Below are 19,049 nucleotides of genomic sequence, written 5' to 3'. Positions count from 1 at the left end.
CTCTACCCACTACGCCACGCCGCCCCACAACACAACATAGACACAACAGAACAGATACCCACAACCCCTTGCAGCACTAACTCTTCCGGGACACTACAATATGCCCCCCACCACCAACCATCTCATTGTTATTTTATTTTAAGATTTATTAGCCCGTGGAAAAATGTAATCAGAAGGCTGCAAATAGAAAAGAGGCATTAAATGTTTTATTTAAATTGTTATTAATTTTACCATTGATGTTTTTTGTTTATTTTTAAAGTTGATTTTGCACTATTAAGTTATATAATTATTGCTTGTTCCATATTCAGTGGTAAAGCAAATCAGTGGAGCAAATTGAGCAATAATTAATTTATTCATGCACTTTCTCTTGCTACTTCAAGGCTTGAATGTTTGATTCATTCATTATTGCTATTTTATTTTCAAATGTATTATTAGCCTGTGGAAAAAGTTTATTTTGATATTGACCTCAGAAGGCTGCAAATAGAAAAAGGCTGCATGTCACTATAAAGTTATATAAGTCTTGCTTGTTCAATATTTGATGCAAAACTTGTTTGGGTCCCTATTAAAAGGTTCATTTGTTCGACCTCGGCCCACGGCTTTGTTCAGTTTGACATTTTGGCCCACTTTGTGTTTGAGTTTGACACCCCTGCTGTAGTGTAATGCCCACAGTTAAGTATACTCGAATAGTCATTTTCTATATCGCACGGAGACAAACCCAGAATATCGATATATGGCCCAGCCCTACGTGCCACGATGAGGTGTTAAATGCGCTTGATGACGACGCCTGTCAGCACAAACAGGACTTGCAGCTTTCAGGACAACAAACCGTCAGTGTCATGAATATCATATTTAAAGTCTCATGTCATGCTCCGGGTCTTCCTTACCGTCGGGCGGTCAGAGGTCTCTGAAAGTCTCTGCTCGGGCGTCGCGCTTTCCACCGTCAACAACGCAGCTCCTGAGAGTCGCAGCGCGTCGTCCTCAACGTGGGCGATCGTGATTTGGCCCAGCTCGGCGTTCTCCTGCCACAAGGCGACACAAACAGAACCCCTCCCTAGTTGTTCAGAGACACGGGGGACGGTCGGACGGAGTTCTTTCCAACAGACCTCAGCTTCTGCCGCGCTGGATGTGGTCTTCGGGACTTGGAGCTGCTGGATAAAGAGAGCCGGGACTTTCTAGGATGAGAGTAGGACAGAACGTGGTTGACCGACTTATCAACCGATCCGCCTAATGATCGACCGACCTTCTCCAGTTCTAGCAGCAACTTCTGCAGCTCCTCAATGACGCCGAAGACGGTCAACGTCTCCTCAGCCTTCTCTGGAAGATGAAGTTCCGGTTTTGCCTTCTGGATGTCCGCGATGCTGCTCCTCATGGAGTGGATCTTCTGTTCCACCACCTGTGCACGCCCACGGAGCATCGAGCATGTTTCAAATCAAGAGACGAGCGGCATGTTACCTTGAGACGTCTCTCTTTGGGGCTGGGCAGCGTTTCCGGAGAACATAAAATAGTCTTGATCTCAGCAATGTTGTTCTCCATCTTCCGGACCTCGCTCTCGATCACTTCCACCTCCTTGGAAACCGGACCGTACGAGATACAAGAGACACAAGCGGGTGTCAGACACACAAAGACATTTAAAGACCAAAGCAATCTAAGACTAACGGAGGTGGCCTGCTGGAGTCGAGACAGAGGCTCTGCAAAGCTGTCTTGAACGACGGCCACTTGGCGGTCGGCTCGGGAGAGCTGTTCCCGGAAAGCTGACACCTCCACCACTTCAGACATTTCGTCCAGGACTGAACTAAAACCTTGCAACGTGGTGCGGATCTGCGTCGAGTCTTTCAAGACCGTCTGTGACGTCATGAATCAAAAGAAGGTATCGTTACTAACAACATTAAAAAAAAAAAAACACGATTCGGGAAAACTTGTGATTTTTTTTTAAATTGATGTCCGACCGACCTCCAGAGCTTGAACGTGGTCGCTCAGACATTTAGCTGTGGTGTAAGTGCGAGGAGCGGCGAGCCAGGACTGAGCCTGCGCCATCCAACTCTCGGAGCTGTTGATCATTTCTTGATGCTCCTGAAGCCACGTCTGCATCTAAACACAAAAACACGTAATATTACCGTATTTTCCTGACTATAAGGCGCAATTAAAATCAATTATTTTTCAAAAAATTCGACAGTGCGCCTTATAACCCTGGTGTGACCAGTAGATGGCAGTCAAACATAAGAGATAAGTGTAGTCTGCGCCGTGTGATGTGCTTCAACATCCATACATCCATCCATTTTCTACTGCTTGTCCTTATCGGAGTCATACGAGTATTATTATGGTGTGTGTGTATAAGGTAATGTGTACAAACCCCGTTTCCATGAGTTGGGGAATTGTGTTAGATGTAAATATAAACGGAATACAATGATTTGCAAATCCTTTTCAACCCATATTCAATTGAATGTACTACAAAGACAAGATATTTTGATGTACAAACTCATAAACGTTATTTGTTTTTGCAAATAACTATCTTAGAATTTCATGGCTGCGACTCGTGCCAAAGTAGTTGGGAAAGGGCATGTTCACCACTGTGTTACATCACTTTTTCTTTTAACAACACTAAATAAACGTTTGGGAACTGAGGAAAGTAATTGTTGAAGCTTTGAAAGTGGAATTTTTTCCCATTCTTGTTTTATGTAGAGCTTCAGTCCTTCAACAGTCGTATTTTACGCTTCATAATGCGCCACACATTTTTGATGGGGGACAGGTCTGGACTGCAGGCGGGCCAGGAAAGTACCCAATCTCTTTCTTTACGCTGTTGTAACACTAGTCTTGCTGAAATAAGCAGGGGCGTCCATGATAACGTTGCTTGGATGACAACATATGTTGCTCCAAAACCTGTATGGACCTTTCAGCATTAATGGTGCCTTCACAGATGTGTAAGTTACCCATGCCTTGGGCACTAATACACCCCCATACCATCACACATGCTGGCTTTTGAACTTTGCGCCTATAACAATCCGAATGGTTATTTTTCTTTTTGTTCTGGAGGACACCACGTCCCCTGTTTCCAAATATAATTTGAAATGTGGACTCTTCAGACCACAGAACACTTTTCCAGTTTGCATCAGTCCATCTTAGGTGAGCTCGGGCCCAGCCAAGCCGGCGGCGTTTCAGGATATTGTTGATAAATGGGTTTGCCTTTGCATAGCAGAGTTTTAACTTGCACTTACAGATGTAGCAACCAACTGTAGTAACTGACAGTGGTTTTATGAAGTGTTCCTGAGCCCATGTGGTGATATCCTTTACACACAGATGTCGGTTTTTGATGCAGTACTGCCTGAGTAATCAAGTTTGAACATCATCGCTTAGGTGCAGTGATTTCTCCAGATTCTTTGAACTTTTTGATGATTTTACGGACCGTAGATGGTTAAAATCCCTAAACTCCTTGCAATAGCTCGTTGAGACATGTTGTTCTAAAACTGTTCGACAATTTGCTTACAAAGTGGTGACCCTCGCCCCGTCCTTGTTTGTGAATTACTTAGCTTTTCGCGGAAGCTGCTTTTTATACCCAATCATGGCACCCACCTGTTCCCAATTAGCCTGCACACCTGTGGGATGTTCCATATAAGTGTTTGATGAGCATTCCTCAACTTTATCAGTATTTATTGCCACCTTTCTCAACTTCCTTGTCAAGCGTTGCTGGCATCAAATTCTAAAGTTAATGATTATTTGCAAAAAAATAAATAAATAGTTTATCAGTTTGAACATCAAATATGTTGTCTTTGTAGCATATTCAACTGAATATGGGTTGAAAATGATTTGCAAATCATTGTATTCTGTTTATATTTACATCTAACACAATTTCCTAACTCATATGGAAACGGGGTTTGTAGTATTTCTCCAGGAATGGCCATGTGGTGACATCACTTATGGTATTTTGAGAGGTAATCTTTGAAGTCGGACATCACTGAAGGCCTAGGTGGGAAACTCACGGCCCGCCACTGCATATATTTACATGTAGCTCGTATGCGAAACCCAAGTCAAAAGGTTTGGACACCCCTGGTCTATGTATACCCTGCGATTGACTGGCGACCGGTCCATGGGTCTGCGGGCTATAGAGAGTTTTCCGTTCGGGCTCCAGTACTCTGGAATGCCCTCCCGGTAACAGTTCGAGATGCCACCTCAGTAGAAGCATTTAAGTCTCACCTTAAAACTCATCTGTATGCTCTAGCCTTTAAATAGACCTCCTTTTTAGACCAGTTGATCTGCCGCTTCTTTTCTTTTTCTCCTACGTCCCCCCCTCCCTTGTGGAGGGGGTCCGGTCCGATGACCATAGATGAAGTACTGGCTGTCCAGAGTCGAGACCCAGGATGTATCGGTTGGGGACATCTCTACGCTGCTGATCCGCCTCCGCTTGGGATGGTTTCCTGTGGACGGGACTCTCGCTGCTGTCTTGGATCCGCGTTGAACTGAACTCTCGCGGCTGTGTTGGAGCCACTATGGATTGAACTTTCACAGTATCATGTTAGACCCGCTCGACATCCATTGCTTTCGGTCCCATAGAGGGGGGGGGAGGGGTTGCCCACATTTGAGGTCCTCCCCAAGGGTTCTCATAGTCAGCATTGTCACTGGCGCCCCACTGGGTGTGAGTTTTCCTTGCCCTTATGTGGGTTCTTCCGAGGATGTCGTAGTCGTAATGGTTTGTGCAGCCCTTTGAGACATTTGTGATTTAGGGCTGTATAAATAAACATTGATTGATGGATGGGATAGGCTGGTTTGGTAAATTGGGATAGGCTCCAACTGACCTGTGGCCCTAATGAGTGTAAGCAGCACAGAAAATTGATGGGTGGATGATAAAATGGAATTTATCGAACGTCTTTCAAGAAAAAAACATGTTGTGAACATTTTTAGTCCGAGGTCACACTATGGCGGTGGTAAGCTACATTTGCGGGACGGCGTGGCGCGGTCGGGAGAGTGGCCGTGCCAGCAACCTGAGGCTTCCTGGTTCAATCCCCAAATACTACTAACCTCCGTCATGTCCGTTGTGTCCTTGAGCAAGACACTTCACCCTTGCTCCTGATGGGTGCTGGTTAGCGCCTTGCATGGCAGCTCCCTCCATCAGTGTGTGAATGGGTGAATGTGGAAATAGTGTCAAAGCGCTTTGAGTACCTTGAAGGTAGGAAAGTGCTATAAAAGTATAACCCAATTACCATTTTAAGAGCCTTTCTGACTACCACCAGATATTCAGTGATATTTACACACCAGTATGGACTAAACTGGAGACAAGGTGGGTGAAGGATCTTGCTTAATGACTGGGATGAATGAAAAAGGCTTCAAACCGCCAACCCTCTCTCTGACTACTGGATGACCCGCTCTACCTCATGAGCCATCGCCGCCCAATTCCATTACCAACCATACCGTTTCTTCATTGAAACTTCAAAATCAGCGTCAATATATGACTATCCAGAGTGTCAGGAGAAGGAATTAACCTTGCTGAGGAGAGTGGTCTTATGCTCCGCCTCTTTGGCCAGGTGAGCGTAGAGCTGCTGCACCTCCGTTAGTCTCTCTGCGAGGGACAACGCCTCCTGTGGGCTCTCCAGGTTCCGCACATCAGCTTCCAGCGCCGCCACGTTCGAGTGCCATCCGTCCAACTGGCCCCGCACCAGCTGCAAGAACAGTTAAGTAGAGTTAGAGTTGGCTCACATCAAATGTTCAGATGCTTTACATGTTTTCGTGGTATGGGGGGTAAAGGGGAACATTATCACCAGACCTATGTAAGCGTCAATATATACCTTGGTGGTGCAGAAAAAAGGCCATCTATTTTTTTAACCGATTTCCGAACTCTAAATGGGGGAATTTTGGCGAATTAAACGCCTTTCTGTTTATCGCTCTGGAGGCGATGACGTCAGAACGTGACGTCACCGGGTCTCAGCTCTGTTATTTTCCGTTTCTTCGACTATTTTTTGGAACCTTGGAGACATCATGCCTCGTCGGTGTGTTGTCGGAGGTTGTAACAACACTAACAGGGAGGGATTCAAGTTGCACCACTGGCCCGAAAATGCCAAAGTGTCTGCCGCCAGACCCCCATTGAATGTGCCAGAGTGTCTCCACATTTTACCGGCGATGCTAAGGCAGACATGGCACAGAGATGTATGGATAACCTGCTGATGCATTTGCAACGATAAATTCAACGAAATCACAAAGGTGAGTTTTGTTGATGTTGACTTATGTGCTAATCAGACATATTTGGTCGCGGCGTGACTGCCAGCTAATCGATGCTAACATGCTATTTACCGGCGGTGCTAAAGCAGACATGGCACAGAGATGTATGGATAACCTGCAGATGCATTTGCAACGATAAAGTCAACGAAATCACAAAGGTGAGTTTTGTTGATGTTGACTGCCAGCTAATTGATGCTAACATGCTGTTAACCGGCGGTGCTAAAGCAGACATGGCACAGAGATGTATGGATAACCTGCAGATGCATTTGCAACGAGTAAGTCAACGAAATCACAAAGGTGAGTTTTGTTGATGTTGACTTATGTGCTAATCAGACATATTTGGTCGCGGCGTGACTGCCAGCTAATCGATGCTAACATGCTATTTACCGGCGGTGCTAAAGCAGACATGGCACAAAGATGTATGGATAACCTGCAGATGCATTTGCAACTATAAAGTCAACGAATTCACAAAGGTGAGTTTTGTTGATGTTGACTGCCAGCTAATCGAGGCTAACATGCTACGCTAATCGATGCTAACATGCTATTAACCGGCGGTGCTAAAGCAGACATGGCACAGAGATGTATGGATAACCTGCAGATGCATTTGCAACGATAAATTCAACGAAATCACAAAGATGAGTTTTGTTGATGTTGACTGCCAGCTAATCGATGCTAACATGCTACACTAATCGATGCTAACATGCTACACTAATCGATGCTAACATGCTATTTATCGGCGGTGCTAAAGCAGACATGGCACAAAGATGTATGGATAACCTGCAGATGCATTTGCAACTATAAAGTCAACGAATTCACAAAGGTGAGTTCTGTTGATGTTGACTGCCAGCTAATCGATGCTAACATGCTACGCTAATCGATGCTAACATGCTATTAACCGGCGGTGCTAAAGCAGACATGGCACAGAGATGTATGGATAACCTGCAGATGCATTTGCAATGATAAATTCAACGAAATCACAGAGGTGTGTTTTGTTGATGTTGACTTATGTGCTAATCAGACATATTTGGTCGCGGTGTGACTGACAGCTAATCGATGCTAACATGCTACGTTAATCCACATTAACATGCTATTTACCGGCGGTGCTAAAGCAGACATGGCACAGAGATGTATGGATAACCTGCAGATGAATTTGCAACTATAAAGTCAACGAATTCACAAAGGTGAGTTTTGTTGATGTTGACTGCCAGCTAATCGATGCTAATATGCTACGCTAATCGATGCTAACATGCTATTAACCGGCGGTGCTAAAGCAGACATGTCACAGAGATGTATGGCTAACCTGCAGATGCATTTGCAACGATAAATTCAACGAAATCACAAAGGTGAGTTTTGTTGATGTTGACTTATGTGCTAATCAGACATATTTGGTCGCGGTGTGACTGCCAGCTAATCGATGCTAACATGCTATTTACCGGCGGTGCTAAAGCAGACATGGCACAGAGATGTATGGATAACCTGCAGATGCATTTGCAACGATAAAGTCAACGAAATCACAAAGGTGAGTTTTGTTGATGTTGACTGCCAGCTAATCGATGCTAACATGCTATTAACCGGTGGTGCTAAAGCAGACATGGCACAGAGATGTATGGCTAACCTGCAGATGCATTTGCAACGATAAATTCAACGAAATCACAAAGGTGAGTTTTGATGATGTTGACTTATGTGCTAATCAGACATATTTGGTCGCGGCATGACTGCCAGCTAATCGATGCTAACATGCTACGCTAATCGATGCTAACATGCTATTTACCGGCGGTGCTAAAGCAGACATGGCACAGAGATGTATGGATAACCTGCAGATGCATTTGCAACGATAAAGTCAACAAATTCACAAAGGTGAGTTTTGTTGATGTTGACTGCCAGCTAATCGATGCTAACATGCTATTTACCGGCGGTGCTAAAGCAGACATGGCACAGAGATGTATGGATAACCTGCATATGCATTTGCAACGATAAAGTCAACAAATTCACAAAGGTGAGTTTTGTTGATGTTGACTGCCAGCTAATCGATGCTAACATGCTACGCAAATCGATGCTAACATGCTATTTACCGGCGGTGCTAAAGCAGACATGGCACAGAGATGTATGGATAACCTGCAGATGCATTTGCAACTCTAAAGTCAACGAAATCACAAAGGTGAGTTTTGTTGATGTTGACTGCCAGCTAATCGATGCTAACATGCTACGCTAATCGATGCTAACATGCTATTTCCCGGCGGTGCTAAAGCAGACATGGTACAGAGATATATGGATAACCTGTAGATGCATTTGCAACTATATTACGTTTCCTTCCACCCACATTTAATACAAAAAAAACACTTACCAATCGACGGATTTAAGTTGCTCCAGTGTCACAAAATGCGAAAGACCTGATCGTTTGGTCCGCACATTTTACCGGCGATGCTAACGCAGCTATTCGGCCTTGCTATGGCTATGAATAGCGTCAATAGCTATTCGCTCAATAGCTTCAGTTTCTTCTTCAATACTTTCATACTCCAACCGTCCGTTTCAATACATGGGTAATCTGTTGAATCGCTTAAGCCGCTGAAATCCGAGTCTGAATCCGAGCTAATGTCGCTATATCTTGCTGTGGTATTCGCCGTTGTTTGTTTACATTGGCAGCACTGTAATGGATAGTCTCATCGCAAATAGCGAAAATCAAACACTTTAAAGCTTTTTTTTAGGGATATTCGAGGACCGGTAAAATTGTGGAAAAAAACTTCAAAAAATACAACAAGCCACTGGGAACTTATTTTTATTGTTTTTAACCCTTTTGAAATTGTGATAATGTTCCCGTTTAAGGGGGAGCCACAGGAAACCTACCTATAGATAGGGTTCAGCTCTCTGGTAGTGTCTCGTTAGCATCGGTGTACATTTTCGTTGACTAATTTTGTGGTCAATGACATATTTTGGTGTCAAATGCACAATGACGAAATTAATTGACAAATTTAGTCGGATAAAAACGAGACGGGAACCTTGACAGAGACATAATCCAATCATATTCAAACAGTAAACACTTAAATATTCAGGCGGGTGGGAGACGTCCAATCACAGTAGCAGGTGGGAGAGGGGCGGGGCTTAAATCATGGAGGGGATCCAATCAGGACTACTGTCTTTCTAAGGCACCGTGATTTGATTCCTCACCGGGAAAACAAGATTGAAACAACAACGATGCACTTTGGTCCGCACCTGTCATCCATCCATTTTCTTTCATCCATTTTACATTAATGCTAATGTAAGCATGCTAACGTTTTATTTTTGCATTTTTACAAATTTAGTATTTTCAAACCTAAAACATGTATTTTGATACTCGGTGCTGTCAAGTAAGCATTGGCGTACTTGCCGCCATCTTGGAAGTTTGCCGACGTTAGCATGCTAACATTTTAGCTGATTTTGTATCTTTTATTCTAAAACGGATGGTTTTTGATTCTCGGTACTGTTAAGCAAGTATTTGGATACCATATTTCCTTGAATGGCACGTAATATGCGCCTGTCTTGAATTACTGCCGGGGAAAACTCGTTCACCAAATTAATAGGCGCATGCTAACTTTTTTCAAATTGGCAGAGGAATTTTTTATTTTTTTGCTTTTACTGTGTGTAAACCCGGGATCTTGTTCCACAGCCATACAGATCACACTAATGGTTGTGATATAAAACAATTTTAACACTCTTACTAATATGCGCCACACTCTGTGAACCCACACCAAATAATTATAACAAACACATTTCTGGAGAGTATTGGCTCTGTGGCACATTATAATGCCGTGTATCCGTGACTCTTGGAAATATTATACATGCGCCCCCCAACCCCCCCCTCTCCGTGAGTTGGTTGAGGTGGGCGGGGTTGGGGACGTGGGCAAGTATGCTAATGTAAGCATGCTAACATTTTATTCTTGCTTTTTCATAAACTTTGTATTTTTTAACCTAAAACAGATGTTTTTTTGATGCTTGCTGCCATCTTGGAAGTATGCCAACGTCTCTTATGTTAGCATGCTGACGTTAGCATGCTAACATTTTATGCTAGCTTTATAGCTAAATTTGTATCTTTTAATCTAAAACAAATGATTTTTGATTCTCATTGCTGTCAAGTAAGTATTTGGATACTTGGCACCATCTTTAAAGTATGCCAACGTCTTTTATATTAGTATGCTAACGTAAATATGCCAACTTTTTTTCAGTAAATTTTGTATCTTTAAACCTAAAAAGTATGTTTTTTTGATACTTGGTGCTGTCAAACAAGTATTTAGGTACTTGGCACCATCTTGGAAGTATGCCAACGGCTCTTATGTTAGCATGCTAACATTTAATCCCATCTTTTTAGCTATTTTTGTATCCTTTCATCTAAAACGAATAGTTTTTGATACTCTGTGCTGTCAAGCCAGTATTTGGATACTTGACACCATCTTGGAAGTATGCCAATGTCTCTTATATTAGTAAGCTAACGGGAAAATGCCAACTTTTTAGCAAATTTTGTATCTTTAAACCTAAAAAGGATGTTTTCTGATACTCGGTGCTGTCAAACGAGTATTTGGATACTTGCTGCCATCTTGGACGTATGCTAATGTAAGCATGCTAACGTATTATTCTTGGTTTTTCACATATTTAGTATTTTTAAACCTAAAACTTGAGTTTTTTGATACTTGGTACTGTCAAGTAAGTATTGGGATACTTGCTGCCGTCTTGGAAGTATGACAACTTCTCTTATGTTAGCATGCTGATATTAGCATGCTAACATTTTATGCTAGCTTTTTAGCTAATTTTGTATCTTTTAATCTAAAACAAATGGTTTTTGATTCTCGGTGCTGTCAAGCCAGTATTTGGATACTTGGCACCATCTTGGAAGTATGCCAACGTCTCTTACATTAGTAAGCTAACGTAAATATGCCAACTTTTTTAGTAAATGTTGTATCTTTAAACCTAAAAAGGATATTTGTTGATACTTGGTGCTGCCAAACAAGTTTTTGGATACTTGCTGCCATCTTGGACGTATGCCCATGTTTCTTACATTAGCATGTGAATGTAAGTATGCTAACATTTTATACTTGCTTTTTTATGAATTTAGTATTTTTACACCTAAAACAGATGTATACTTGGTGCTGTCAAGCAAGGAATTGGATACTTGGCACCATCTTGGAAGTATGCCAACGGCTCTTATGTTAGCATGCTGACATTAGCATGATAACATATTATGCTAGCATTTTAGCTATTTTTGTATCTTTTAATCTAAAACGAATGGTTTTTGATTCTCGGTGCTGTCAAGAAAGTATTTGGATACTTGGCCCTATCTTGGAAGTATGCCAATGTCTCTTATATTAGTAAGCTAATGGAAATATGTCAACTTTTTAGCAAACTTTGTATCTTTAAACCTAAAAAGGATGTTTTCTGATACTTGGTGCTGTCAAACGAGTATTTGGATACTTGCTGCCACCTTGGACGTATGCCAATGTTTCTTACATTAGCATGCTAACGTATTATTCTTGCTTTTCACGAATTTAGTATTTTCAAACCTAAAACAAATGTTTTTTGATACTTGGTGCCGTCAAACTAGTATTTGGATACTTGACGCCATCTTGGAAGTATGCCAACGTCTCTTATGTGAGCATTCTAACATTTTATGCTAGCTTTTTAGCTAATATTGTATCTTTGAATCTAAAATGAATGGTTTTTGATACTTTGTACTATCAAGTAAGTATTGGGATACTTGCTGCCATCTTGGAAGTATGCCAACGTCTCTTATGTTAGCATGCTGATGTTAGCATGGTAACATTTTATGCCAGCTTTTTAGCTAATTTTGTATCTTTTAATCTAAAACGAATGCTTTTTGATTCTCGGTGCTGTCAAGCAAGTATTTGGATACTTGGCACCGTCTTGGAAGTATGCCAACGTACTTTATATTAGTACGCTGACTTTAGCATGCTAACATTTTATGCTATCTTTTTAGCAAATTTTTTTATCTTTTAATCTAAAACGAAGGATTTTGATTCTCGGTGCTGTCAAGCAAGTATTTGGACTCTTGGCACTTTCTTGGAAGTATGCCAACGTAAATATGCCAACTTTTTAGCAAATTTTGTATCTTTAAACCTAAAAAGAATGTTTTTTGATACTTGGTGCTGTCAAACAAGTATTTGGATACTTGCTGCCATCTTGGACGTATACCAATTTTTCTTACATTAGCATGCTAACGTAATATAAAATATAACGGAATACATTTACATATGCATACAAATGTGTCTTCTTTTTTCATTATTTCTTTTAATGAATGAAATGACGTTTATGACAACCTTTTTCCAAAACACAATATATAATGATAGATATAACAGGACATTGCATACGTTTATCATTTGTTTTCAAAACGCTTACAAAAAAGTGGGACCCCATTTTTATGACTTGATGGGGTCCATGGGACCCCATTTAGAAAATTCCTAGCGCCAACACCGCTGTCAATAGAGGAGAAAAAATGCTTTATTGAAATAAATATATTGTTTATAAAGCAAGTTCAAGTATCATTGGCAATTTTTCACTTAGTCCCGACCTTGGCACGCACATACATGTCCTCTTTTTGGGATTTCAGAATATGGTCAGCCTACCAATTTTGTTATACACAATACAGAATAAAACTAGTTTGTTTCTTCATATGACCATTTAATTTTAACGTTAAAAATGCTTAATTTCAGCTAAAATAACACATTTTAATGTGAAATGTATTAATTTGTACATTCATGGAGTGCAGGTCTTGGGAATTTAGTTTTTGAGATGCTTTGCAATAACTTTGATAAAAAAATATTTCAAGACAACTTTAACGATGCACTATCCTCCATACTTTGTGTTTTAGTCGCCAAATGTACTGTCATTTTAGTCGACAAAAACGTTGAGTAATTTAATCGACTAAATCAATTTAGATGGCTAAAATAGGACAAAAAGTGAAGTGAAGTGAAGTGAATTATATTTATATAGCGCTTTTCTCTAGTGACTCAAAGCGCTTTACATAGTGAAACCCAATATCTAAGTTACATTTAAACCAGTGTGGGTGGCACTGGGAGCAGGTGGGTAAAGTGTCTTGCCCAAGGACACAATGGCAGTGACTAGGTTGGCAGAAGCGGGAATCGAACCTGCAACCCTAAAGTTGCTGGCACGGCCACTCTACCAACCGAGCTATGCCGCCCCTGAAACTGAAATTCATTTTTGTAAAAAGACTGACCATAAGGAATTTTTAAAAATGGCTGCCAAAAATAACACTGGTTAGCACCCACCTTCTGAGCAAGCTTTGCGTCTGCTACGGTAGAACTTTTCTCGTCCAGCTTTTGCCGCACTGCACTCAAGCCAGTGTGGGTTTCCAGGAGCTTTGCACCGATTCTGTGAACAAGGTCGCTCTTTTCTATTGCCTCTTGTACCTGAAGGGCCAAATGGGGCATAAATGTGTCTAGAAATACTTTCAAATATCAGATTCCTCCATCCATCCATCCATCATCTTCCGCTTATCCGAGGTCGGGTCGCGGGGGCAACAGCCTAAGCAGGGAAACCCAGACTTCCCTCTCCCCAGCCACTTTGTCTAGCTCTTCCCGGGGGATCCCGAGGCGTTCCCAGGCCAGCCGGGAGACATAGTCTTCCCAACGTGTCCTGGGTCTTCCCCGTGGCCTCCTACCGGTTGGACGTGCCCTAAACACCTCCCTAGGGAGGCGTTCGGGTGGCATCCTGACCAGATGCCCGAACCACCTCATCTGGCTCCTCTCGATGTGAAGGAGCAGCGGCTTTACTTTGAGTTCCTCCCGGATGGCAGAGCTTCTCACCCTATCTCTAAGGGAGAGGAAACTCATTTCGGCCGCTTGTACCCGTGATCTTATCCTTTCGGTCATGACCCAAAGCTCATGACCATAGGTGAGGATGGGAACGTAGATCGACCGGTAAATTGAGAGCTTTGCCTTCCGGCTCAGCTCCTTCTTCACCACAACGGATCGGTACAACGTCCGCATTACTGAAGACGCCGCACCGATCCGCCTGTCGATCTCACGATCCACTCTTCCCTCACTCGTGAACAAGACTCCTAGGTACTTGAACTCCTCCACTTGGGGCAGGGTCTCCTCCCCAACCCGGAGATGGCACTCCACCCTTTTCCGGGCGAGAACCATGGACTCGGACTTGGAGGTGCTGATTCTCATTCCGGTCGCTTCACACTCGGCTGCGAACCGATCCAGCGAGAGCTGAAGATCCCGGTCAGATGAAGCCATCAGGACCACATCATCTGCAAAAAGCAGAGACCTAATCCTGCGGTTACCAAACCGGAACCCCTCAACGCCTTGACTGTGCCTAGAAATTCTGTCCATAAAAGTTATGAACAGAATCGGTGACAAAGGACAGCCTTGGCGGAGTCCAACCCTCACTGGAAACGTGTCCGACTTACTGCCGGCAATGCGAACCAAGCTCTGGCACTGATCGTACAGGGAACGGACCGCCACAATAAGACAGTCCGATACCCCATACTCTCTGAGCACTCCCCACAGGACTTCCCGAGGGACACGGTCGAATGTCTTCTCCAAGTCCACAAAGCACATGTAGACTGGTTGGGCAAACTCCCATGCACCCCTCAAGAACCCTGCCGAGAGTATAGAGCTGGTCCACAGTTCCACGACCAGGACGAAAACCACACTGTTCCTCCTGAATCCGAGGTTCGACTATCCGACGTATCAGACTCCTATGTCGAATAAATACAGGTCCTTCACAGACCTTTGGTGTGATGCCACTCAATTGTTTACCTTGACTTCGACTTGTTGTAAAGTCTTTTGAATCTCCTGCAGTTGGCCACCGATCTCGGTTGGCACAGTCTCCGGGTATTTCGTATTTATACGTTCCGTGATGCGATGGACCAAAGCCTTCTGGATGCACAACTGGCAATGGATCTCCTGAAACACGGAAGAGTGTTCGTAGGGTGTTTAGGTTCAGTAGAAATTTGTGGCAATCTAGGCGACTTGCTGTAAAGTCATTCCTGCAGCTGGACGATTGTCACACCTTCAGCTTTGCCGTGTTGCTGCTTGGGTCCATCTCGGACAACAGGCTGTCAGCAGCGGTCAACCAAACCCAAACGACCTGCAGCTCCTCCTGCACTTTTTCTATCTCTTCCAGATCCAGCTTGATGAACCCCAAACCCTCGCGGCTGTTCTGCTTTACACTAAGGACATGCATGTTGCCAGGCATTAAACAGGGCAGAATTCGGAAACACTATATATGCTAGAAACCTTCATTAATGTCAGGGACGGGTGAAAAAACATCTTACCTTTTGTACCTGGCCTGCATTGCTTGGAGCTGCTGAAAGAGTGGGGCGGGCGGAGCCTGTTCCACATTGGCAGGGATACCCAGCAGCCTGGCAATGCGTAACTCAAGGGCAGAAAGAGAGCGGTGTTCACAGTCCAGCCTGTCCTGGTATTGTTCCCAGGACTGCTGCAGACCATGAAGCTCATTGGTCGATGCATTCAACGGCGCAGGCTTCGGGAGCTCCGCCTCCGCCTGCTGCAGTAAAGCGGCCGCTTTCTCCACCTAAAGTACCAAAGCAGACTCTGAGTGGACAGTTTTAATTTGTGAAACCTGTACGGACTTACACTGCAGGTGATGTCACTCCATTCGAAAATGATTTGTTTAAGTCTAGGAGTCAGCTGCTGAAAGCAATGGCGGAGTGTTGCTACGCGTCTCCATACGGCGGCCATTGAGATTTCCCGGTGTCCACGGCAGCTCTGCTCCGGACACCAGTCCACCGTCTCTTCCAGATGTTTCTGCAGACAATCCAGCTCCTCTTGCAATGCCTACACCAAAGACCCGAGACGGGGAATGTGGGTCATAAACATTTCCCTCTTTTTGTCTTTCATTGTTTCAATGTGCGAGAGACTTTGGTCTGATACGCACCACAACTTTAGCTAACTGTTCACTACAGTCAGCCAGAGAGTTGACCCTCTGAGAGACCACCTGTGCAAGGCTCCCCTCTGTGTTCCTTACACTCAGATTGATGTCTTCATTAAATTTAGTATAATTTCTGTAATTTTCAGCACAGCTGAGACACAGATTACAGCACCATGAACAAAGATGCAACCCACATTCTCTGTGTGATTATGCGAATAAATATACTACCTTGTAAGATTCTCCAAATGTAGAAAGCCCTTTGCCTTAAGTGTGGAAATCCTCACCAGGAACTGGCTTAGAATGGCCTCTTTGAGTTTCTCTACCTCTACAAGGGACAGGTAAGGATGCAGGGTCCCTTCCCCTTTCAGCTGGTCAATGTAAGTCTGGATGTTGTCTTCCAGGGAGGCCAACATCTGCTGGGTCACCTCTAACCTTTCACAACAGACTCCGGCTGAGCCAGGAAGGGGTAGCAGAAAGACCTCAGAGTCCCTCAGGAATTTCCGTGTTTGTTTTACAGTAGAGATGTAGTTCTTCAAAGAAATCCTTGCATCAGCGATACTGTCCTACAATATAAACATGGGTTAGCAATGCACAATATTTCAAAGGCGATAACAAAGGTCATTGGATGTGGTTTGATTAAGGACAAAAAGGCAAAGTTGTATAAGTACTTTATGTTCTAAGAAAGGCATTTACTGTGACAAACTACAATGGTAGTATGGTACAATAAACTAGATATACCCAAAATAAAGTTCTAAAGTAGCTACAAACTGCTCTTTATCTTGAAAAATACTTGCCATTTGTGAGTCACATTCACGTAGAACTTCCGTCTTCAAGTGTTCAAGATCTAAAGTGTTGGTTCCTTCCTTTTGTCCTTTCTTCTGCTCTAAAACCTCCAAGACTCTCATTCTTGACTCAACGGTTATTTTCAGAAACATTATCCTCTGGTATTCCTCATCAATGGATCTCTCGTTCGGCTCCATCAGTGGGGGGTTTTGGAGCTCCAGGAGAGCCTCTCTGAGCAAGGCTCGTGTGGCGTTTCTCTCTGTGACCAGATCCACTTCTTTCAGTAGACCCCACTCAAAAAGGCTGATATCCTCGAGGGTTTTCATCTCCAAGATTTCGAAGCTTTCCTCAAGTTGTTGAAGTCTCTGTTGCTCTGAGCTCAGTTGCGAAGGGTATAGGTCAGCCACGATCAACTGGAGTTCAGATCCAGCCTCGTCACATAGCTTTTTTATCAACGGGAACTGGAAAATAAGCTTTTGACAGATTTTATACTTCTCTGCCACCTCCCTGCGCTCTTCATTTATCTGGTTGACCTGTTCATCAATAGCCTCTTTAATGTCTTCGGCACGTTGCCTCAGGTTGAGGTACCTTTCGTGATTTCTGGCCTTCATTTGCAGACTAGTCATTAGGTTGTGAATTGCAGCAGTGCTTGAGTATAGTTCCATTGTCTCTTCTTGTGGAATCCGGGATTGGAGAATGTCAATCTGTGACTTCTGTTCCAAAAGCAATTGATTGAAAGGTTCCAAAGCTTGCAGGGATTCTATTGTGATAGGGAACCTGAATTTTCCCAAGTCTACTTGCATTTCCCTCAGGTTTTTTTCAATAGTGGCTAGCTGTTGCTTGTTTGACTCCAAATATTGCGTATGTTCTTCTTGTTCATTTTCCTTAGACTTTTCATAGTTGCTGATTATGTCCATATCTTTTTGTAGGTCTTTAATCTTGTCAAAAAGCTGACAATTCTCAGTGATGCTAAGCTCAGAGCAAATGTCTTTACTCTTATTTAAAAGGGCATTGCAGAGAGCAGACTGCGTTTTATCTTCAACCAGCGTTTCTTGGATCTCACTGTAATCAATCTCAGCAGGACACATGCATTCCCCACCTGTGCTTTTGGCTGTGACTCTTTGCAGATGTGTCCCAACCCAGGTGTCTAGATCTGCAATCTGTTCAAATAGCTTTTCTCTGATCTGCAGACCGGATTCCGTGTCCTTCATGGCTTGGGATAACTTCTCAGTGATCGACTTTGAACATTCTTTTAAATAGTCCAGCAAAGAATGAACCACAGGTATCTCCTCGGCTGGGTCCAGCTGTGGTAGGTAACCAGATACCTCTTTTACCTGTAATTTCAGTTGACTGTGTTTGATTGTGACCTCAGACTGCAGCCTTTTCAGATCCCTGAGTTGCTGGTGAACCGCCTCAGGGCGCAGAGGTACTGTCTTTCGCCTGCCATCAATATCACTCTCAATCTGCTTGGCCCAAGTGATCCCATCCCTCGCCACTGTCATCACTTGCTCCATTATAGGATTACAGCTTTTCTGAATTTGAGAGGATATCCACTCTTCTGATAGACAAACTTGGTCTTTGACATTCAGCAGACCTTTGTCTATCTCCGCGGTTTCCTTTGGCCATAAACTTAGAAGTAGTGCCTGCGACCTTTCTTTCAAATGGAGATATCTCACGTTAGCAGCTTTAACCTCGGCATGTGCCATCAAAAACCGCTGCGCCTTCTTGTCATCCCACTGGCATACTTGGCTACTCGGATATTCGGCTTCAAGTTCTTCACCGATTGATTCTAAATGTCCCCGCAGATATGACAACTCCAGCAAAAGGCTGCTGGCCTTTTGGGACTGAATATCAGTATGATGCAAGGCCTTCTCTAGACCTGTCTCTAGGTCTCTCCATTCATGTTGTAGAGTCTGAAGCTGAATTTTTGCAGTTGCTTGATTAGAGCAACTAAGGAGGGGATACAGCTTTGTGTGGATGCCAAGTAACTTCCCAAGGACACTCCTGTTTTCTTCTATATCTCTCTTAATGGAGTTCAGCTGGTCGGCCTTCTTGTGGCTGTTCTCTGCCAGGGAACTGAAAGAAAACGATAAGAGTTCAAAAGACAGTTTGAACACACTGTCTGGAATAGTTTACGTATGAATGGAAACTACTTG

General features: G+C 43.3%; 1 protein-coding gene across 1 annotated transcript in view; it reads right to left on the bottom strand.

The window, feature by feature from the left end:
* syne2b (spectrin repeat containing, nuclear envelope 2b) overlaps positions 1-19,049 on the bottom strand; it is a 408,840-nt gene that overhangs the window by 235,495 nt on the left and 154,296 nt on the right. Inside the window, exons 60-74 of the mRNA XM_061886295.1 lie at positions 16,905-18,969; positions 16,339-16,673; positions 16,117-16,261; positions 15,816-16,016; positions 15,494-15,753; positions 15,229-15,388; positions 14,976-15,122; positions 13,476-13,616; positions 5,472-5,648; positions 1,951-2,088; positions 1,657-1,842; positions 1,453-1,566; positions 1,241-1,393; positions 1,104-1,172; positions 885-1,019 (exon numbers count right to left, since the gene is read on the bottom strand). Of these exons, the coding sequence (XP_061742279.1) occupies positions 885-1,019; positions 1,104-1,172; positions 1,241-1,393; positions 1,453-1,566; positions 1,657-1,842; positions 1,951-2,088; positions 5,472-5,648; positions 13,476-13,616; positions 14,976-15,122; positions 15,229-15,388; positions 15,494-15,753; positions 15,816-16,016; positions 16,117-16,261; positions 16,339-16,673; positions 16,905-18,969 (4,426 nt within the window). The remainder of the gene's footprint in view (positions 1-884; positions 1,020-1,103; positions 1,173-1,240; positions 1,394-1,452; positions 1,567-1,656; positions 1,843-1,950; positions 2,089-5,471; positions 5,649-13,475; positions 13,617-14,975; positions 15,123-15,228; positions 15,389-15,493; positions 15,754-15,815; positions 16,017-16,116; positions 16,262-16,338; positions 16,674-16,904; positions 18,970-19,049) is intronic.

The sequence above is a fragment of the Nerophis ophidion genome, linkage group LG24, assembly GCF_033978795.1.
Source record: "Nerophis ophidion isolate RoL-2023_Sa linkage group LG24, RoL_Noph_v1.0, whole genome shotgun sequence".
NCBI lineage: Eukaryota > Metazoa > Chordata > Actinopteri > Syngnathiformes > Syngnathidae > Nerophis > Nerophis ophidion.
This window is presented reverse-complemented; position numbering and strand designations above follow the sequence as displayed.